The sequence below is a fragment of the Oryctolagus cuniculus genome, chromosome 1 (genome assembly GCF_051225735.1).
Source record: "Oryctolagus cuniculus isolate XC-2025 breed Fujian yellow rabbit chromosome 1, ASM5122573v1, whole genome shotgun sequence".
NCBI lineage: Eukaryota > Metazoa > Chordata > Mammalia > Lagomorpha > Leporidae > Oryctolagus > Oryctolagus cuniculus.
The window spans coordinates 216,575,162-216,595,853 of NC_142867.1; the positions used below are offsets into that span (position 1 = coordinate 216,575,162).

A 20,692-nucleotide genomic window follows, 5' to 3' on the forward strand; every position below is an offset into this window, starting at 1 on the left:
TGGCACTGCAGGTGGCAGCTTTACCCACTATCCACAGTGCCAGTCTCTGGACACTTGCTTTTAATTCTTTAGGGAATATACAGGTAGAATCGTTGGATCATGTTAATTCTGTATTTAACTTCTTGGAAACCACCAAAGTGTTTTGCACAGTGGTTACACCATTTTACATTCACTCTGGCCCTGTCTAAGGGCCCCGATTTCTCTACATCCTCACATTTTTTTTTCTTAAACTATGGTCATCCTAGTGGATGTGAAATAGTATTTCAGTATGCTTTGATTTATACTTCTCTCTTGTTGAGCATCTTCTCATGTGCTTGTTGGCTTTCTGCTCTTTGGAGAAATATCTGTTAGGTCATTTGCCTATTTTTAAAGATTGATTTATTTATGTGAGAGGCAGAAAGAGCAAGAGACAGAGAGGCCTTCCATCTGCTGGCTCACTCCCCAAATGGCTGCATCGGCTAGGGCTAAGCTGACCCGAAGCCAGGAGTCAGGAGCTTCTTCTGGGTCTACCGTGTGGGTGCAGGGGCCCAAGCACTTGGGCCATCTTCTGCTTCTTTCCCAGGCCATTAGCAGGGAGCTGGATTGGAAGAGGAGCAACCAGGATACAACCCAGTGCCTGTATGGGATGCTGGTGCCACGGGCAGAGGCTCAGCCTACTACACCCCAAGGCTGGCCCCATTTGCCCATTTTTAATGTAAATTTTCTTTTAACATTTTGTAACTCAAATATTTAAAAATTATGCATAAGAAATACTCTGTTTCTCTGTGGTAGTAGTAATGAAGAAGAATTTTTAATGAAGCATTTCATAAGCTATGAAACTAGATTATAACTATGAAACTATACCTATTAAATTTCCTGGATAGATAATCACTTTTCTGTGTTTCGGGGATAGTGTTTTATTCCTTGCATTATGAAATAGAAAAAGTAATGGTGATTTACTCCATCTGTTTTATTTTTTTTAATGTTCGTATTAGCTGCTACCAGCCAACCTGATCAGTTAAGGGACGCCAGTCTTGCTAAGATGGGTGCTGGGAATGGGTGCCGGCCTGGCCGCTTCTCCTTGCACCTCCCCTCAGTCATTCTGGACGTTTCCCTCCGTGTTTCCTCACAGCCGCTTCCCGAGAAGTTTGTGGTGAAAGGCGTCGTGGATCGCTTTTCGGAAGAGTTTGTGGAGACCAGAAGAAAAGCGTTGGATAAATTCCTGAAAAGAATTACGGATCACCCCGTGCTGTCTTTCAATGAACACTTTAACGTCTTCCTCACTGCTAAGGTAAGGACGGATCGCGCGTGTTCCTCCCCCAGCTGTCATTCCTCGAGCTCTTTCAGGAAACCCCGGCTTGGTCTCCCACAAGCCACCTCCGCACACGGCCCGCTGTAGCAGGTGCCGGAAGATCGCTGCACTCCTGGGTGCCCATGTGCCTGGTTCTGGGTTAGAATTCAGGAGACGCCCCCCCACCCCCCAGCCGCCCTCTTCCGCAGCCAGTGGAGGAAGTGAGGTTCTCACTTGTCAGAAACAGGGAAGCATTTCCTGAAGCGCCCCTCGGCAGCCTTGGCTCCGTGGAGCCAGTGGGCAGGGAGATTGCCGCACGTGGAGAGAGCGCCCTCCACAGGAACGCTGCGCTTGCTTGCAGCCTCACTTTGCAGACGGGATCTGAAGCTCAGAGGGCTCCCGCTTGTTCAAGCGGCATCACTCGGGTTTGCAGCCAGGCCTCTCTGGCCCCTGAGGTCCCGCCTCCCCTCTGGATCAGGCTGACCGTCCCTTGCCTGCAGCCCCGTTCTTGTCCGGTGAACGTTTCCCAAGCTTTCGCCAGAGAGATCTTTGGGTCCTACCTAGCTGTCAGATCCTAGGCTTTCAAACTCAGTTTGGTTGTACATTAGCTTTGCTCTGTGCTTCCCGGTGGCAGAACTGACCAGAACATCTGAGGGGCTCCACTCTGACTCTCTGCGGAGAGGGGCCCCGTGTTCAAACTCTCCTGCTCTTTCCTTCCAGGTCCATCTGGTTAGTTTCAGGTATCACATTCCCATACTCGGCCGGACACAGAGGGTCCCGTGATGGCAAGGCAATCAGGGCCCACGTGCTTCCCAGTTTTCTTTTCTAAATTGCAAAGTCGGGAATTGCTTGCAGGTACCCCTGGTGGGTGTTGGAGGCTTTAGAGAGGGCTCCATCCTCCACTCAGTGGAAACCACTTGGCAAAGTCTCGTCTTTATCTCTGAAACCTCATTTGGCATTTAGCCTTGTTGATATTCCTGTTCATTGTCTGTTTTTCCTAGAGGCCGTTTTCACCACAGGTTGAATTTGTATGCTTTATAAAGTAATTATTTCTGGGTGAACTGATCCTCAGATGTAGTTCCTTTAATTTACACTCAAAGTAAAATCCATCCCGCTCTCCGAAAGTGCAACTCACTTTCTTTCTTTCTTTCTTTCTTTCTTTCTTTCTTTCTTTCTTTCTTTCTTTCTTTCTTTCTTTCTTTCTTTCTTTCTTTTTCCTTTTCTTTCTTTCTTTCTTTCTTTCTTTCTTTCTTTCTTTCTTTCTTTCTTTCTTTCTTTCTTTCTTTCTTTCTTTCTTTCTTTTTTAGATGTATTTATTTATTTGAAGGCAGAGTCAGAGTTACAGGAGGCAGAGGCAGAGAGAGAGAGGAGTCTTCCAACCTTTGGTTCACTTCCCAAATGGCCACAGTGGCCGAAGCTGGGCCAGGCCAAAGCCAGGAGCCAAAAGCTTCTTCTAGGTCTCCCAGGTGGGTGCAGGGGTCCAAGCACTTGGGCCATCTTCTACTGCTTTCCCAGGCCAAAGCAGAGAGCTGGATCAGAAGAGGAGCAACTGGGACTCAAACTGGCGCCACAGGCGATGGCTGAGCCCACTGTACCACAGCGCCGGCTCTGCAGCTCACTTTCTTACTCCAGCCCCTGTGCTTGGTCATCTTTACTGAACGAAAGAGAAAAGTGGGGAAAGCTTGGCCCGCCGGACGCTAGTGATTTGCATGAAGTAGTGGGTGGGCGTTTGGCCTGGTGGGTAAGATGCTGGGTAGCACACCTGCATCCCAGGTACTTGGGTTCAATTCCTGGCTCTGCTCTCAATTCAAGCTTCCCGCTAACACAAACCCTGGGAAGTAGCAGTGGTGGCTTAAGTGGTTGGGATGCTGCCACCCACGCCGGAGACATGGCTGAGTTTCTGGCTCCTGGCATAAGGGAGATGAACCAGTGAACGGGAGCTCCTTCTCTTTCTGCCTAAATGTCTCTCTTGCTGTATCCCTGCCTCTCCAAAATTAAAAAGTAGAAAAGAGTATGTGTGTGTGTGTGTGTGTGTGTGTGAGAGAGAGAGAGAATCAGTTGATTGATTTATCTATCTCTGGGCCAAGCAGTGTGAAAATGATTTTTAAAAATGTATAAAGTCTTTCAATATCTCAATTAAAATCCAACTGAATGTGAGTGAATACAGAGAGGCAGCTTTAAGCAGAACAAATTCCAGCCCTACTTTAATACTTCTTACTGAACTAAATGCACTAAATAGCAATTTCTTTTCTTTTTAAAAAATTTCTGACTAGTTAAATACATGTGGGGCCAGCGCCATGGCACACTAGGTTAATCCTCTGCCTGCGGTGCCAGCACCCCAGGTTCTAGTCCTGGTTGGGGTGCCGGTTCTAGTCCCGGTTGCTCCTCTTCCAGTCCAGCTCTCTGCTGTGGCCCGGGAGTGCAGTGGAGGATGCCCCAAGTCCTTGGGCCCTGCACCCGCATGGGAGACCAGGAGGAAGCACCTGGCTCCTGGCTTCGGATCAGTGTAGTTCCAGCCGTAACAGCCATCTGGGGGGCAAACCAACAGAAGCAAGACCTCTCTCTCTGTCTCTCTCTCACTATCTATAACTCTACCTGTCAAATTAAAAAAAAAATACATGTGATACACAGTTTGCCATCTTAGCCATTCGTCAGTGTGCAGTTCCGTAGTGTGGAGTGTACGCATTGCATGGGCAGCCACCCTCCAGAACTTTCTCACCCTCGAATCTGAACTCTGCCCAGTAAACAGCAGCTCCCGATGGCCCCTGCCCCATGTTTCCTTCAGCCGATCTTGTTCTCACGAGCTGCTTACGTGTTCTGAGTGGTGAGTGCACAGAGGGCCTCCCTTTCTTCGTGATGACGTGATCTTACCACAGACCGGAAGTGTCTGTAGGGGGAAGCCAGTGACAGTGGAAGAAGTGGGGGAAGCTCAGTGTCAGCCGCGTTCAAGTCCGTGTTTCCGTTGTTGGCAGCATGGGTGCAGCAGCAGGCCCTGGCAGCAACTTAGCTCATTCAACAGGTCGCTTGATTCGCCAGGACACCCTTCCAAAGCGCCCCTTGAAAGTGGAGCTTACGCAGCCGAGTGAGCCCATTGGGATCTGGTGCTGCTCCCAAAACGAACTATCTGCAGAAGTAGCAGCGAGGACGGGCGCTTCAGTGATGGCCTTGTGAAGGCCTGGTACATGGGAGGATGCTGCTTGTGTGGGGTGTGGGGGACAGGGAGGCATGGAACCTTTGAGGAGCCCTCTCGGGCAGCCTGCCCTGGAAGGGAAGGTGAGAGATGGAGCGGGCCTAAGAAGAAGGCTATTGTATTGACGTGGGTGAGCCCTGGTTTTATTTTACATGCCAGAGCACTAGAGGTTGGAGAGAGAGAGAGACAGGAGGGGGGGGATGATTGATAGGAAAAGGGTCTCGGTTGGAGGAAGTCATGGAGAGGAAGGGGGGGATGCAGCAGAATTGAAGGCCTTGGCTGCACGGAGCAGAGAGTGAAGTCACCAGGGATCTGTGCTGCCTGCCTTGGTGGGAGCCTCAGCCTGAGGTTGTGTCAGAGGGGGCAGCTGTGCTAACCACGAATTCCTCATTCTCCGCTTTATTCCGCATCAGGCCCCGTCAGTAGGGAGCTAGAGCCACCTTCCGTGTGCCCTCCCAAGGCCCTGGGAATTGACACGCTAGAGGCGAGGCTCAGACACCCACAGCCTCTGTAAGACCGTTCTTGAAGGTGCAGTTGAAGTGAGTGCTGTAGGGCAACCTGAAGAGACTGTAGATCCCTCGTGTGGTTTGATGATCAGAAGGAATTTGTTTTTCCTGGCAGGGATATAATAAAACTCCATGTATCTCCTGTTTTTGCCTTAACCTACAAGAAATTCAGAGTTCAAATGCTTTGATGTTTATATCTATCCATAGCTGGAGTTCCCTCCTCCCCTCCCTTCCTCCTTCCCTCCTTCTTTTTTTTTTTTTTTTTAAAGATTTATTTTATTTTTTTGAAAGGCAGAATGACAGAGAGAAGGAGATCTTCCATCCACTGGTTCACACCCTAAATGGCTACAAGGCTATGACTAGACCAGGCCAGGCCAAAGCCGGGAGCTGGGAACTCCATCTGGGTCTCCTACACAGAAGTCAGAGGCCCAAGCCCTTGGCCCATCTTCTGCTGCTTTCCCAGGCACGTTGGCAGGGAGCTAGACTGGAAGTGAGCAGCTGGGACTTGCAGCACCACACTGATTGGGATGCTGCTTAACGTGCTACGTCACAATGCTGACCCCTTGGCCAGAGTTTTCTAGCTGCTTCTGTCACCATTCCCTGCTCTCTGCCCTCTACGTATGTGGATTTGGTGAATGAAAATGGATCATGTGGATCTGTGTGTGTGTGTGTAAATGATTGGGACAAATCTCAGAGTCTTGGCTCCTTAATTTCACTCCTAAAGTTAGTGTAATATGTTATGTATGGGAAAAAGAGATTTTTTTGGGGGAAAAAAAGTCAGAGGTTTTAAAAATCGTTGTTAGAACGAGGTCGTGTTTGAAGGACAGCATGCCCAGGTGAGTGAGCTTTGATTGATGGGTAGGCGGCCGGCTCTGCTGAAGGACTGTGAATGTCCACGCAGAGCCGTGGGTCGGGTGGGCGTGGCATCAGGAGGGGACATGGTATGCTTGCAGTGAGTCCCCCAGCTCGGCTCCTTGTCTTCCGGATCCCCCATTCCCCACATGGGAGCTGCTTGGAGGAGTTGGTTCATAGCGTTCAGGCTGCGTGGGCGAACGAGCACTTTGAGTCATCCACGTGTCATCCTTAGGACCTGAACGCCTACAAGAAGCAAGGGATGGCGCTGCTGACGCGCGTGGGCGAGTCTGTCAAGCACGTCACGGGGGGCTACAAGCTGAGGAGCCGGCCTCTGGAGTTCGCAGCCATTGGGGACTACTTGGATACGTTCGCGCTCAAACTGGGAACCATTGACAGGATAGCCCAGCGGATCATCAAAGAAGAAATAGGTGAGCTCTTTAATCCCCATCGCGCCCAGGGGCCATGGTGGCAGAAATGGCGTGCGTGTGTGCAAAGCTGAATCTGGCTGCAGAAATCACAGTGGGGTGACAGAAGCAGGCCACGTTGCACCCTAAAACAAATAGATGCAAGGCGGGGAGGAGCCGCTTGGGACTGGAGTGTAATTTTGCACGCCATAATTCGGCCTGCAACTCAGCCTTGTGTTTGCTTTTCCCATGGCAAGCAACCGCTTTGGAGAGTCTAGGCTGTTCCTCTTTTTTTTTTTTTGACAGGCACAGTGGACAGTGAGAGAGAGAGAGAGAGAGAAAGGTCTTCCTTTGCCGTTGGTTCACCCTCCAATGGCCGCCGCGGCCAGCGCGCTGCGGCCGGCGCACCGCGCTGATCCGATGGCAGGAGCCAGGAGCCAGGTGCTTTTCCTGGTCTCCCATGGGGTGCAGGGCCCAAGCACCTGGGCCATCCTCCACTGCACTCCCTGGCCACAGCAGAGAGCGGCCTGGAAGAGGGGCAACCGGGACAGAATCCGGCGCCCCGACCGGGACTAGAACCCGGTGTGCCGGTGCCGCTAGGCGGAGGATTAGCCTAGTGAGCCGCGGCGCCGGCCTTGTTCCTCTTTCATTGCTGTTAATTTTAGCTTTGAAAGTGGAGCCAGGGACTCACCTGCCTTTCATCTATCTGAGAGAGAACTTTAAAAACAACAAACTGGCCGGCGCCGCGGCTCAATAGGCTAATCCTCCACCTAGCGGCGCCGGCACACCAGGTTCTAGTCCCGGTCGGGGCGCTGGATTCTGTCCTGGTTGCCCCTCTTCCAGGCCAGCTCTCTGCTGTGGCCAGGGAGTGCAGTGGAGGATGGCCCAGGTGCTTGGGCCCTGTGCCCCATGGGAGACCAGGAGAAGCACCTGGCTCCTGCCATCGGATCAGCGTGGTGCGCCGGCCGCAGCGTGCGCCAGCTGTGGTGGCCATTGGAGGGTGAACCAACGGCAAAAGGAAGACCTTTCTCTCTGTCTCTCTCTCTCACTGTCCACTCTGCCTGTCAAAAAAAAAAAAAAAAAAAAAAAAACAACAACAACAAACTGAGCTATTTTTTTTCTGGCTGAGAGATGGTTCAAAAGGAGAGCGTGGTGACCTGAGCTTGCCACGGTTCTGACCATAGTGAGCCTGTAGGCTTGAAAGTGACTCACTCAGTCCACCCATTTCAAAGCCACCTGAGCTGGGCCACTGTCTAATCCCGTGTTTATTTTTCCTGGCCATTGCCATCACTGGCTTCTCAAGCCTATGCCTCTCAGGGCCACTTGCATTGCCATACCCCAGAATGAGGTCTTCTGTGGCCTTCCACACACATAGACCAGACAGACATGGGCAGTGGCGCTGGTCATGCTGGCACATGAAACACGTTGTAGAGGATTCTCCAGGAGTCACCGGCCGTTATTAACCATTATTATTGGTTAATAAATAATGACAGCCACATTCTGTTGGAATGGCAAGAATCCTGGTGACAGAATGACAGGCCAGATTTTCCTTGCGTGGGGACAAATCAACATCTTTTCGTCCGTGTTCCCCATGCACACTTCCTCTGCTTTACCCACTGAGGGTGTCAGTGTGGAGCCTGCAGAGGCTGCTTCGGGTACCGTCCACACTGAGGATCACGTGGAGTAATTCTGAAGGGACCGCGATGCTGGGATGACGAGCAGAGATGAGAGCCCCCATGAGGCCTCGTGGGCTTTGCTGTTCAGTGGCCTGGCGTTCCCATTGTGGGCGGGGACAGACTGCTCTTGTGACGTCAGCTGTGCCGCCAGCTTTTGTCCACTGGGACCAGAGTTTGTTTAAAGGGGAGCGTGCTCCCGTGAGCGGGTGACCAGGGAATCCTGTCTGAACACGGGGAGCTCCTGGTTGTGCCCATTACCGAGTCGGCAATTCCAGTGCTTGCAGCCCCGCCAGATCTTAATTGGTTCCTGTTCTGCGCTGCAGAGTATCTGGTAGAGCTGAGGGAGTACGGGCCCGTGTACTCCACGTGGAGCGCGCTGGAGGGTGAGCTGGCAGAACCCCTGGAGGGGGTGTCGGCCTGTATCGGAAACTGCTCTGCGGCCTTGGAGGAGCTGACGGATGACATGACAGAGGACTTCCTGCCCGTGCTCAGGGAATACATTCTGTACTCCGACTCCATGAAGGTAAGCCAGCTCCTCCCTGGCGCACTGCCTACTTCCCGGGTACCAGGCACGGTCAGAAGTGATGCGTGATTGCCTGTTTGCTTGTGGTTTGAGTTTCCTTCTTCTTGGGTGTGTGGACTCAGATGTGTAGACCTACATGTGTATATATAGAAAACAAAGTGGACTGAATATGTGAGCCAAATTTAAAAAAATGTGGTTTGGAAAAAATACTTTCCCAAAACTATATATACATTTCAATTTTTCAATTTTTAATTGATAGATGAAAATTATGTAAATGTATTTGGGTACTACGTGACGTGGAAGAAATTCTTCTTAGTGTTCTCTGAGAATTTGAGGAGCTATCTCCTAAACAGGAACAGGATGCTGTGGAAAAAGAACAGTGGGATAATTAAAGCTCTCAGGGGTTAAAATATGAACATGAAATTGAATTAAGTTGGAAAATGAGGTTGAAGAAATCCTGGAAAGCAAGACAGACAGAAGAAGTAGTTGGAAAGTAGAATAAAAATTCCAAAATACTAAAAATGTGAAAGAAAAAAGAGAGACATAGGGGGTTAACCCCAGAGGCTCAGCTCCGACTGTGACAGTTTCCTGAAAGAACTGGGAAAACCAAGGGAGGGAAATTATGACAGGAGTAATGGAAGAAAATCTCCCAAAGCTGAAGACGCAAGTCTGCAAGTGGAGAAACAGTTGGGGCCTGCCCTGTGGCATAGGAGGTTAAGCCACCATCTGTGGCGCCAGCATCCCATATAGGCATCAGTTCGAGTCCCGGCTGCTCCACTTAAGCAGCTGTGTGCTAATGTGCCTGGAAAGCAGTGGAAGATGGCTCAAGTCCATGGGCCCCTGTACCCACGTGGGAGACCCAGAAGAAGTTCCTGGCTCCTTACTTCAGATCTGCTCAGCTCTGGCCGCTGTGGCCATCTGGGGAGCGAACCAGAGGATGGAAGACCTTTCTCTGTCTGTAAATCTGCCTCAAATAAATAGAATAAATATTTAAAAACAAACAAAAACAATGTGCTGATTGCCTAGCTGAAGGCATGAAAAGAGAACTCACCCAAAGTGCATCCTTGGGAAATTTTAAAACAAAACTGCCAAGATTTTGAAACGTTGTGAAGAAAGAAGGAGATGGTGGCGTACAAAGGAGTCAGAGTCAGAGCAGCTTGGTCTAGGAGCAGTGCACGAGGACAGACAGCGGGGCTATGACGACAAAAGGTTTCCCATCTTGACTTCTGTGTGCTCAGTAAGGGTGTGGTGCAGGATGAAATGCACCCCCACCCCGAGACCTCCCCAGCTGCACAGACTCTCCGGTGGAGGACTTGGGCTCAGGGGACCCCCACGACGGCGGCATCAGCTAGAGGGAGACGTCCGTGGCTCACTGTGAACATCTCCATCACCTAGTGGCCCCCTTCCTGCCTCCCAGAGGAGACCTATGGCTTAGCGGTCTGGCTTTGGGGCAGTCCTAGGTCATCCCACTAGGGAGGATCTGGTGGAGGCCCATCTGGTTCTTTGGAGAGAAACCTGTCAGTCAACACTGGCTTGGAGCAATGGCAAACCAGAAAAACCAGAGCTGTGAAAATATTCCATCACTGAAACAGGGGATTCAAAAATAACAAATTGAGTAGTTTACAAAAACTTTGAAAGTGGACAGGCATGCAGAGGGAGGGAGAGACAGAGAGACAGGTCTTCTATCTGCTGGTTCACTCCCCAAATGGTTGCAATAGCTGTAGCTGAGCCATTCTGAAGCCAGGAGCCAGGAGCTTCTTCTGGGTGCAGGGGCCATAGCTACTGCTTTCCCAGGCCATAGCAGAGAGCTGGATTGGAAGAGGAGCAGCTGGGGCTCGAACTGGCACCCATATAGGATGCCGACACTGCAGGTGGTAGCTTCATCTGCTATGCCACAGCGCTGGCACCAAGAAAGCACTTCAAAGACAGGCTTATGTGTGGAACTCACAGTGAAGAGGAGCAGCTGGGACTAGAACCAGCTCCCACATGGAATGCGGCACTGCAGGCGGAGGCCTAACCTACTACGCCATGGTGTCAGCCCCAGCTCTGGCTCTTGACTCCAGCTTCCTACAGAATCTGGGAGGCAGTGGTGACTGACCAAGTCATTAGGTTCCTGGCAACCACATGGGAGACCTGGATTGCATTCTTGGCTCCTGACCCCAGCCCCAGCCCTCCCTAGGCTGTTGTGGGTATTTGGGGAGTGACCCAGCAAATGGGAATACTCTCTGTGTATTTATGTCTCTGCCTCTCAGCAAAACAAAACAAAACAACAACAACAAAAAAACAACTTAAGACCAACTTTACTGTGGGAAATTTCAAGCGTAAGCAAAGGCCCTGGGAATTCCCTGGGAATTCCCTGTGCTTCCTTGTTCCACCAGGTGTGCTTGTTTATGGCTCTTGATCCGATTAAAGTGTGACCATGGAGAATGGAGCCTGTTCCTGGTAAGATGAATTGCAGGCTCCTGAATTCTTTGCAAAGCTGCTAAGAAAGCACTTTTTAAAAAAAAAAAAGATTTTGTTTATTTATTTGAAAGAGTTACACAGAGAGAGAAGGGGAGGAAGAGAGAGAGAGAGAGAGAGAGAGAGGTCTTCCATCCACTGGTTCACTCCCCAATTGGCCGCAACAGCTGGAGCTGCACTGATCTGGAGCCAGGAGCCTCTTCTGGGTCTCTCACGTGGGTGCAGGGGCCCAAGGACTTGGGCCATCTTCCACTTCTTTCCCAAGCCACCGCAGAGAGCTGGATCGGAAGTGGAGCAGCTGGGGCTCAAACTGGCACCCATATGGGATGTCAGCACTGCAGGCGGTAGCTTCACCCACTACGCCACAGCGCTGGCCCCAAGAAAGCACTTTCAAAGACAGGCTTATGTGTGGAACTCACAGTGACCAGGGAAACATTTCAAACTTCCTTATCCATAAAGTAAAAATGCTGACGGTGGCAGTGGTGGGGGAGGAGGAGGAAATGGTGATGGTGACAGAGCCAAGATCCGAGATCATCTGCTGGAGCGACTTTGGGGTAGTTACCGGAGCTAAGGCCGAAACCCAAACCTTCTGGCTTCGGATTTGCAGCTCATTCTCCTCCGCAAAATTCTCTCTTTAAAAACTTGAGACAGGCACATTGCATTTTTCATCCTGCAGCTGAACCAGCTAGAGAGAGGCATCTGGACTTTCTTAACATGAACCAGAGTATTCCACTTTTCTTGATGAAGTTAATAGTATCTGTTTTTGTGAACAAAAATAAATTTCAGTAATCCCTGGGGGTGCCTCTGGATTTGTCTCTTCATCAGGGGCTCCCTAACCTTGCCAGACTAAAACCCCAGTGCGTACATATAAGGGTAGGATAGCATAGTGCAGCTACCCGTGTTCTTGTGCTTAGCATGGGTGTTAGTACTTTATGCTTGTGCTCAAAGCAAGATTTCGAATTGTCATTTGGCAAGGATTTAGCTGGCCTCTTTATTAAAACCTTATTACCCAGTGAGACATAGCTTGTGGGGGTAATTGAGGTTGTACATTGAAGAAGCACTTGCTCACTCTCTTCACCCCACATATGAAGCATGTGTATTGGGTTTCTTGTTTACTGAAAAGACATCTGTCGAGTTAATCAGGCTGGGAGCACAGGATTGCACGCAGGGAGGCCAGGAAGGGCGTGGTGAAGAGGAAGTGTTGCCCAGCTCTCTCTGAAAACCCGAGCTCTGCCCCTCGGTGCACTGGGCTGGGCCTGGATAGTAAGAAACAGGGCTACAACTCCCCCACTTTCCAGCCTGGAAACTTCTCTGCAGAGAACTCTGGGCAAGACAGGAGCGACTTGGTGGCAAAGGCAAAACCCTCATAGGATTGTCGGGGTCCATGCAGCTGGGACCAAAAGCAGCAGGAGAGCGACTGGCATTGTACGTGGCTCCCTCACCTTTTAACAGACAGTTTTTTAAAGACTGACTTTTTATTTACTCGAAAGGCAGAGTTACAGAGAGAGGAGGAGGAGGAAGAGGCGATGAGAGAGAGACACCCTCCAGCGGGCCACTCCCCAAATGGCCATAACAGCTAGGGCTAGGCCAGGCAGGAGCCAGGAGCTTCTTCTGGGCCTCCCACGTGGGTTCAGGGGCGCAACACTTGAGCCATCCTCCACTGCCTTCCCAGGTGCGTTAGTAGGGAGCTGGATCAGAAGTGGAGCAGCCAGGACTGGAGCTGGCACCCACATGGGATGCCGGCATCACAGGCAGAGGCTTAACCCGCCGAGCCACAGCGCTGACCTCGCTCCCTCACCTTTGGACGCTGCTGCTCTTCCAGGATTCCTGACTGTATTTTATCCGCTCTCACAGGCCCATGTGAGTCCATGTTCAGAGTAGCTTTCTGGTCAGTGCTGTGTGGGCCAGACTGGGCCGTTCAGCAGAGACCCTGAACAGGAGGCAGAGGGCTTGCAGGAGGCCCGCCAGCTGCTGAGAGTGGCTGGGTGTTTGTGGGGAATTGGTGGGGCAGAGACTTTTTAGTCCCCTTCTCTCCTCCCTTTTTTTCTTTTCTTAAAGATTTATTCATTTATTATTTGCAAGGCAGAGTTAGAGAGAGGCAGAGAGAGAGAGAGAGAGAGAGAGAGAGATCTTCCACCTGCTGGTTCACTCCCCGAATGAGAGCTGGATTGGAAGTGGAGCAGCCGGGACTGGAACCGGCGCCCATATGGGATGCCAGCCCTGCAGGCTGTGACTTTACCTGCTATGCCCCAGCACCGGCCTCAGCTATTCTCTCCTTTTATCATGGCCTTGACTGGGCCTAGGCGAGGATTTGTGCCCATGCTTTGGAGTCTGCTGCATGCCCAGGAAAATGGCTGTGTGCACAGAAGCACTCCCTAATGGGGCTGCAGCGGGGGGCTCCTGTCTGAATTTGAAAGAGTATTTGCAGTCATCGTGTCAAACCTGCTCGTCTTATAGATGAAGCAGAATCCGGGGGGTGGGGTGTAAATCTCTTCTCAGTGCACTGCCATGGACGTCCTTCCAGCTGAGGAGTCTCTGTGTGTTTACCACTGGCCAAGGGGGTCAGCGCATGAGCATCTCGCACCACGTCTCCTGGAGGACCGCCGTGGCCGGGAACAGGCTGTGCCCTTCGGCGGTGGAGAGAACGCATAGAATCAGTGGGGTCATCCTCAGGTCACGTGGAGCAGGGGGTGCAGTGCGGTCTCGGCGGTGAACATGGAGAGCAGCTTCTGCCACAAAGGCGGTTGAGGGTGTCTCCCACAGTGCCGGTTGCCCACCAGGCCAGGACTGAAGTTCAACAGCTTGCAGACATCTGCAGGGGAGCCTTTTCTGGGATTCTGACCCCTGAGTGTGTGTGAATCGTGTCATGAGGACTGTGATGTCCCTAGAAGGCGTTCCCAGGGAGCCCAAGGATGGAGCTCAGACTGCGGTGGCAGAAGAGTAGCCGGACTTGGGATATATGTGGCCGAAGGGCCATCTACTAATGTGGAGAAAAGGAGGAGCTGAGATTCTGGCTTTAGCGACTGAGTGCACAGTGGTACTGTTTGTTGGGATGGGGAAGGCTAGGGAGGGAAGGGTTGGGCGGTTGTTTCAGCCACGTTGGGATCAAAGGGCCGATGGGTCATTACATTGGCAAGGTCATGGTGGTTGGGTGTGCAGTTAAGTCCAGCGTGCTGGCGCGGGGGATGGGGGTGTCTGGGCTTTGCCCTGGGGCATGAACGGTGTATAGTGGGTCAGCACCTGATTAAGAGGAAGAGCAAGTGGCCAAGGAGCCAGAGAAGGGGTGGTGGCTGTGGTGTAGAACAAAGGCAGGCCCTGCCTACAGGAGAAAGGGGTGATACACTGTTGGATTTGATGCACAGGGAAGTCTGAGGGGTGACTTGTGGGTGCAGCAGTTTGGGTTTACAGGTCAAGTTTGTCTTGAGTTGGAGAGAGCTTTGCAGCATTCCAGGATAGTCCTTTTCAAATGCCAAATTGTCGGGTGTTTTCTTCACCGTGCCCACCTCTTCCCGCCTGGGACCACAAGGTGGAGCCAGTGAGTCAGGCTCTAAGGAGATGACCTCTGGCTTCAGGTTGGCTCTGTCTGGGGCCTTTGGAAAAGTCAAATGCAGATATTTTTCCCCCAAGGAAGATTGTCGTGGGAAAGGAATGTCCCTGCTCTTGAATTATAAATTGTGGAGTTAGTTTCTTGCAATGAAGATGAAAATGTGAAATGGACATGGTGATCACAAATGTTTTACAAACGAGAAAAATAAAAAAAATTAAAGAGATTTCCAGTTTTAAAAGACTGAATGCAGACTTAAACTCCTTCTTCATGAAACCTCACCGAGTAAAACTAGAATTTTTTTTTTTTTAAAGACGAAGACCAACAGGTAAGGAGACAATAGCAATACAATTTTGGTCACTAGGAATCAGATCAGGAGGTGAGAAGTAACTTAAATAACTCAAAAAATCTGACTTTGAAGCTGATTGTTGTGGGGAGGAGGGAACCCAAAAGCCATCTGGCTTACCCGGTGGAGCTTTCTGGAAAGGCCAGGAATTGATAGCCCTAAGCCCTCCGAGGCTGAGAGGGAAGTACAGCCTGAAATAAGCGCAAGTCGGAATCTGTTCAGGAACCAGAGCTTCCCGTTTCACTTCCTGCCTCGCACTGGGGGCCCTCGCCCCTTCCCACACTGGCAGGACTGAGGCTGTATTCTCCCGACCCCTGGACTCCATCGTGTCCAGTTGAGGGTGTTCAGTAAAAGATTCCTGAATGTTGAGATTGTAGGCATCGTCCCCTGCTTGGCTCTCAGCCTTGTATTTTCCATGCATGGATTAGAAGAGCCTTTTCTAGAAAACCTGAACAGGCCAGAAGGAGTAGACCTGGAGACATGGGCTTGGCGAGGCCCTGAGGAAGGCCCCGGCGGAGGACTGTCAGCCGGCCCTCTGTCCTCTGTGTGCAGGGAGCTCTGTCAGTACCTTCTGTGTTTCCTTTTTGGAGAAGGAGGCAGACAAGGGTCACCAAATATTTAAGGGAAGATTCTAATGTGAATATCAGAAATAAAAACAAATCAGAGACATCACTGAGGGAGAGGAAGATTTCCAGGAAAAAGAAATCGTTAATACCTTCAGAAAGAGAAAAGATGCCATAGCCATAAAACAAGATTTTTTTTAATCCAAAGAACAAAGGTCTTAGAAATTAAAGTGATGATAGGAATGAAAAGCAATCAGTAGAAGAGTTAGAAGAAAAAGTTTGGGAAATTACACATAAAATGCAACAAAAAGACAGATGGGGAATTGGGGAGAAAAAATACGAAAAATAAAGAACCAGATCTTAAAGTCCAACATCTGATTATCAGTACAAGATGAGAAATAGAGCAATGGGGAGTATCAAAGACATAACATTCAATAAAAAAGAGTCGAAGTGATAATGTATTAGCAGTACTGATGGTGTCTGAGAGATGAGATTATTGGTGTCTTTTTTTTTTGTCCTTTGCATTTTTTCTTCCTAAAAATTTCTATAACAAATATTCTCTTAAGTTAAGGTTTTGGTGTTATCGACTTATCCCTAGAACTTTTAACTCACAGGGTGGTCTTGTTCTCAACACAGTGAATGTGTGAGAAGAACTTGTCCAAGGGGCAACCTGATCTTATTCGTTTGATCAGAAATTGTGATACCCCCAAGACCAAGGCACTTACTTTTCTGCCTGCCAGAAAGCGCTCTCCCGAAAGGCCCTCCTCAAACAGGCCTCAAGCGTTCTGGGTATCTTATTTCTGTTCTCATTCCAGCTTGTTTCTTTGCATCACTTTACACAAACACCTCATGAGAGTCATCTCCTGGCATGCTGTTCCACTCTTCCCTGCTTCTGGCTGAGCTGTGTTTGCTTTATATCCTCTCCCAGCCCAGTAGGCTAATGTCCTTCTTACATGATGATTTGAAGCTGAAAAACTTCCTAGATTTTAGGAGGCTTTTTGGTAGCTGCTGATCTTCTGTGTTGGGGCTGATTTTGCACCCCCTTAGGCCCTGCACACGGTGTGTGAGCCCACAGCCTCTCCATGAAGCCATGAGTGTGAGCTCTCGGGGTGGAGAAGGGATGTTGGACTTTTCTATAGAGGCTGACCATTGTGATGTTTTCTTGGAAAAGATCCAAAGGCGATGCTGTGAGCCAAACCACAGAATGGGTCTGTTGACCTAACTTCTAGAAAGTTTGTCACTGTAAGATAAAGGCTGCTTGCAATAAATAGTTCATGAATGATACAATCACAGCCCTCCTGATGGCTGTTATCAGTTTGTTATAAACATCTTGGGTGACAGGTATTATATTTCCATTGTCCAACCATTTTATTATAGAAAAATTCAAACATATCCAAAAGCTGAGTCAGTCCAGCAAACCCAAGGTACCGCAGCCACTTATTCTCTCTCATGTTCTGTTTCTGCTCCCAAACATTATTTTAAAGCAAATCCCAGATACCATATAATTTCATTTGAAAATATTTAGTACGTATCTCTAAAATGCAAACTTTTCTTTAAAAAAGAAAAAAAATCCCATGTTATTATCACACCTGTAAAAACAAAAAATCCAAACAATTTCATACTATGTTCAATTGTTCAGCTGTTTTTCACATTGTCTGAGACACTGTTTTTTAATATAGTTTTTTTAAAGATTTATTTAAAAGGCAGAATTACAGAGAGAGAGAGAGAGAGGGAGAGGGAGATAGACACACACAGAGATCGTCCATCTGCTGGTTCATTCCTCAACCCACAACAGCTGGAGCTGGGCCTAGCCAAAGTCAGGGGCAAGGAGCTTCATCTGGGTCTCCCATGTGGGTGGCAGGGGGCCAAGCACTTGGGCCATCTTCGGCTTCTCTCCAGGTGCATTAGCAGGGAGCTGGATTGGAAGTGGAGCAGTAGGGACTCCACCTGGAGCTCCCATGTGAAGCCCGTGTTGCAGACAGTGGCTTAACCCACTGTGCCGCAACACCAGCCCCTAATACAGGTGTTGTTGTTGTGTAATTAGGATCTAAATAAGACTCATATATTTGTTGATAGAGTTCTTCAATTTTTTTAACTTATATTTTTTAATTCTTTATTTGAAAGGCAGAGACAGACATACACACCTACACACAGAGATTTTCCGTCTGCTGGTTCACTCCTCAGCAGTTTGGGCTGGGCCAGGCCGAAGCCTGGTGCCTGGAACTCAGTCTGGGGCTCCTGTGTGGGTGGCAGGGACCCAAGGACTTGAGCCATCATCTGCTGCTTCCCAGGGTGTGCAGCTGTGGGAAGCTGGAATTGGAAGTGGAGCCAGGACTCAAACCCTAGCACTCTGATACAGGATGGAGGCATCCCAGGCAACATCTTTTTTTTTTTTTTTTTTTTTAATTTTTGACAGGCAGAGTGGACAGTGAGAGAGAGAGACAGAGAGAGAAAGGTCTTCCTTTGCCGTTGGTTCACCCTCCAATGGCCGCCGCTGCAGCCGGCGCACCGCGCTGATCCGATGGCAGGAGCCAGGATCCAGGTGCTTTTCCTGGTCTCCCATGGGGTGCAGGGCCCAAGCACCTGGGCCATCCTCCACTGCACTCCCTGGCCATAGCAGAGAGCTGGCCTGGAAGAGGGGCAACCGGGACAGAATCCAGCGCCCCGACCGGGACTAGAACCCGGTGTGCCGGCGCCGCAAGGTGGAGGATTAGCCTATTGAGCCACGGCGCCGGCCCCAGGCAACATCTTAATCACTGTGCCAAACCCGTTCCTTTACTTAATATTTAAAAATCCCTCTCACAGGTATTTATTTTTCTCTGCAATTTATTTGTTAAATTGAGGGGCAGTGTTGTGGTGTAGTGGATTACAACGCTGGAATCCCATATGAATGCTGGTCTGAGTTGTGGCTGCCTCACCTTTTTTTTTTTTTTTAAGATTTATTTATTTTGAAATAAATAAGTTACAGAGAGGGAGAGGCAGAGAGAGAGAGAGAGAGAGAGAGAGAAAGAGAGAGAGAGAGGAAGTCTTCCATCCACAGGTTCACTCCCTAAATGGCCACAACAGCTAGGACTGGGACAGAACGAAGCTTGGAACCAGGAGCTTCATCTGAGTCTTCCATATGGGTACAGGGGCTCAAGCACTTGGACCATCTTCCGCTGCTTTCCCAGGTGCATTATCAAGGAGCTGCATTGGAAGTGGAGCAGCCAGGACTCGAACTGGCATCCATTTGGGATGCTGGTGCTGCAGGTGGTGTCACTATGCCACAGTGACAGCTTCTGCTGCTCCACTTTTGATGCAGCTCCCTGCTAATGTGCCTGGGAAAGCAGCAGGTGAACCAAGTGTTTGGACACCTGCCACCAACATGGCAGACCTGGATGCAGTTCCAGGCTCCTGGCTTCAGCCTGGCCCAGCCCTGGCTGTTGGTAGCCATGTGGGGGAGTGAACAAGTGGATGGAAGATTCTCTCTCTCTCATTCTGCCTTTCAAATAAATAAATCTTTAAAAAGGAAAGAATGTGAGTCACTTGTCCTCTCTTCAATGGAAAACAAATATAGTGAATTTCCAGATTACTAGGATCAATTTATGATGACATGTTGTACTTTAAAAAATATATAGGTGAGGGGCTGGCATTATGGTGCAGTGGGTTAATCCGCTACCTGTAACACTGGCATCCCATTTGAGCACTGGTTCAAGTCCCGGATGCTCCCTGCGAATGTGCCTGGGGAAGCAGGGAAAGGTGGCCTGAGTAGTCGGGACCCTGTACACACATGGGAGACCGGGTGGAGTTCCTAGCAGCCCAGGCCATTGTAGCCATTTGGAGACTGAACCAGCAGGTGGAAGGTTTCTCTCTCTCTCTCTTTCTCTCTCGTAACTCTGCCTTTCAAATAAAAAAAAAAAATCTTTTAAAAATATGTGTGAGCTGACATTTGACCTAGCAGTTACAGTCATGGTTGGGATGTCCATATCCCATATTGTAGTATCTGAGTCTGAGTCCCAGCTCTGGCTCCTGATTCCAGCTTCCTGCTAATATAGACCCTAAGGGGCGGTGGTGATGAATCAAGTAAATGTTTCTGCCACCCACGTGGGAGACCTGGATTGTATTTCTGGCTCCCAGCTTTGGCCTGGTCCAACCAGCCTCGTCCATTGCAGACATCTGGGGAGTGAAGCACAGCATGGCAGCTCTCTTTTTCTGTTTCTCCCTCTCTGCCTCTCTAATTAAAAAAAAAAATTACATATCACAGAGAGATTTCTCCCATGTCTCTAAAAGTCACTTTCTGGGGCCAGTGTTGTGGCACAGCAGGTTAAGTAAGCCACCACCTGTAATGCCAGCATCCCATACTGGAGTGCTGGTTCAAGTCCTGGTTGCTTTGCTTGCAATCCAGCTCCCTGCTAATGCTCCTGGGAAAGCGATGGAAGATGGCCCAAGTCCTTGAGCCCCTGCACCCGCAAGGGAGACCCAGATGGAGTTCCTGGCTCCTGGATTCAGCCGCCCAGCCTGGGCTGGGGAGTGAGGGAGTATGCCATCAGATAGAGCTCTTTGTCTTTCCCTCCCTCTGTCATTCTGCCTTTCAAATCAATCATTCATTCATTTTTTTAAAAAAGTCACTTTATTTTTTTAAAAGATTTATTTATTTATTTGAAAGTCAGAGTTACACAGAGAGAGAAGGAGAGGTAGAGACAGAGAGAGAGAGTGGTCTTCCATCCACTGGTTCACTCCCCAGATGGCCGCAACGGCCGGAGCTGTGCCGATCCAAAGCCAAGAGCCAGGAGCTTCTTCCAGGTCTCCCACGCTGGTGCAGGGGCCCTAGGAGTTGTGCCACCTTCTGTTGCTTTCCCAGGCCATAGCAGAGAGCTGGATCAGAAGTGGAGCAGCCGGGGCTCGAACCGGCACCCATATGGGATGCTGGCACTGCATGCAGTGGCTTTACCCCCTCTGCCACAGTGCCGGCCCCAAAAGCAGTCACTTTCTGAGTGTGAGACGCGACCCCCCCCCCCCCCTTCGTACTACGCTCCCGCAAAGCCTCAGTAGTTCTAATCCTCCTCCTGTTTTACCTTCCCCTCCTCAAACCTGGAGCCACTCCCACACCGCGTGCTTTCCTTGTTTATTGCCTGTTTCCCCTCTAGAGAGAGGAGGCTCCAGGAGACCTCGGGTAGTGAAGGTGAGATAAGGCAGGGCTGAAGCAAGGAGTGGATGGCCGGAAATAGGGCGGGACACTCGGCGTGAGGAGGAAGGCGCCGCCACGCACTTGCACTTCCGCTTGCTGATTTGGCTCCTCCTCTAGAAGCAGAGGCTGCTGGGAGGTTCTGGGGGGGAGCCCACGTGACGACAGCGGCCTTCTGGGACGTCGGCGAC

The 20,692-nt window shown here is 50.1% G+C and overlaps 1 protein-coding gene across 3 annotated transcripts in view; it reads left to right on the forward strand.

The window, feature by feature from the left end:
• Positions 1 to 20,692, forward strand: part of SNX30 (sorting nexin family member 30) — a 151,867-nt gene that overhangs the window by 96,023 nt on the left and 35,152 nt on the right. For all 3 annotated transcript variants that reach the window (XM_089301652.1, XM_051843080.3, XM_089301653.1), the window contains exons 4-6: positions 1,112 to 1,270; positions 6,054 to 6,249; positions 8,225 to 8,424. In XM_089301652.1, the coding sequence (XP_089157778.1) occupies positions 1,112 to 1,270; positions 6,054 to 6,249; positions 8,225 to 8,424 (555 nt within the window). The remainder of the gene's footprint in view (positions 1 to 1,111; positions 1,271 to 6,053; positions 6,250 to 8,224; positions 8,425 to 20,692) is intronic.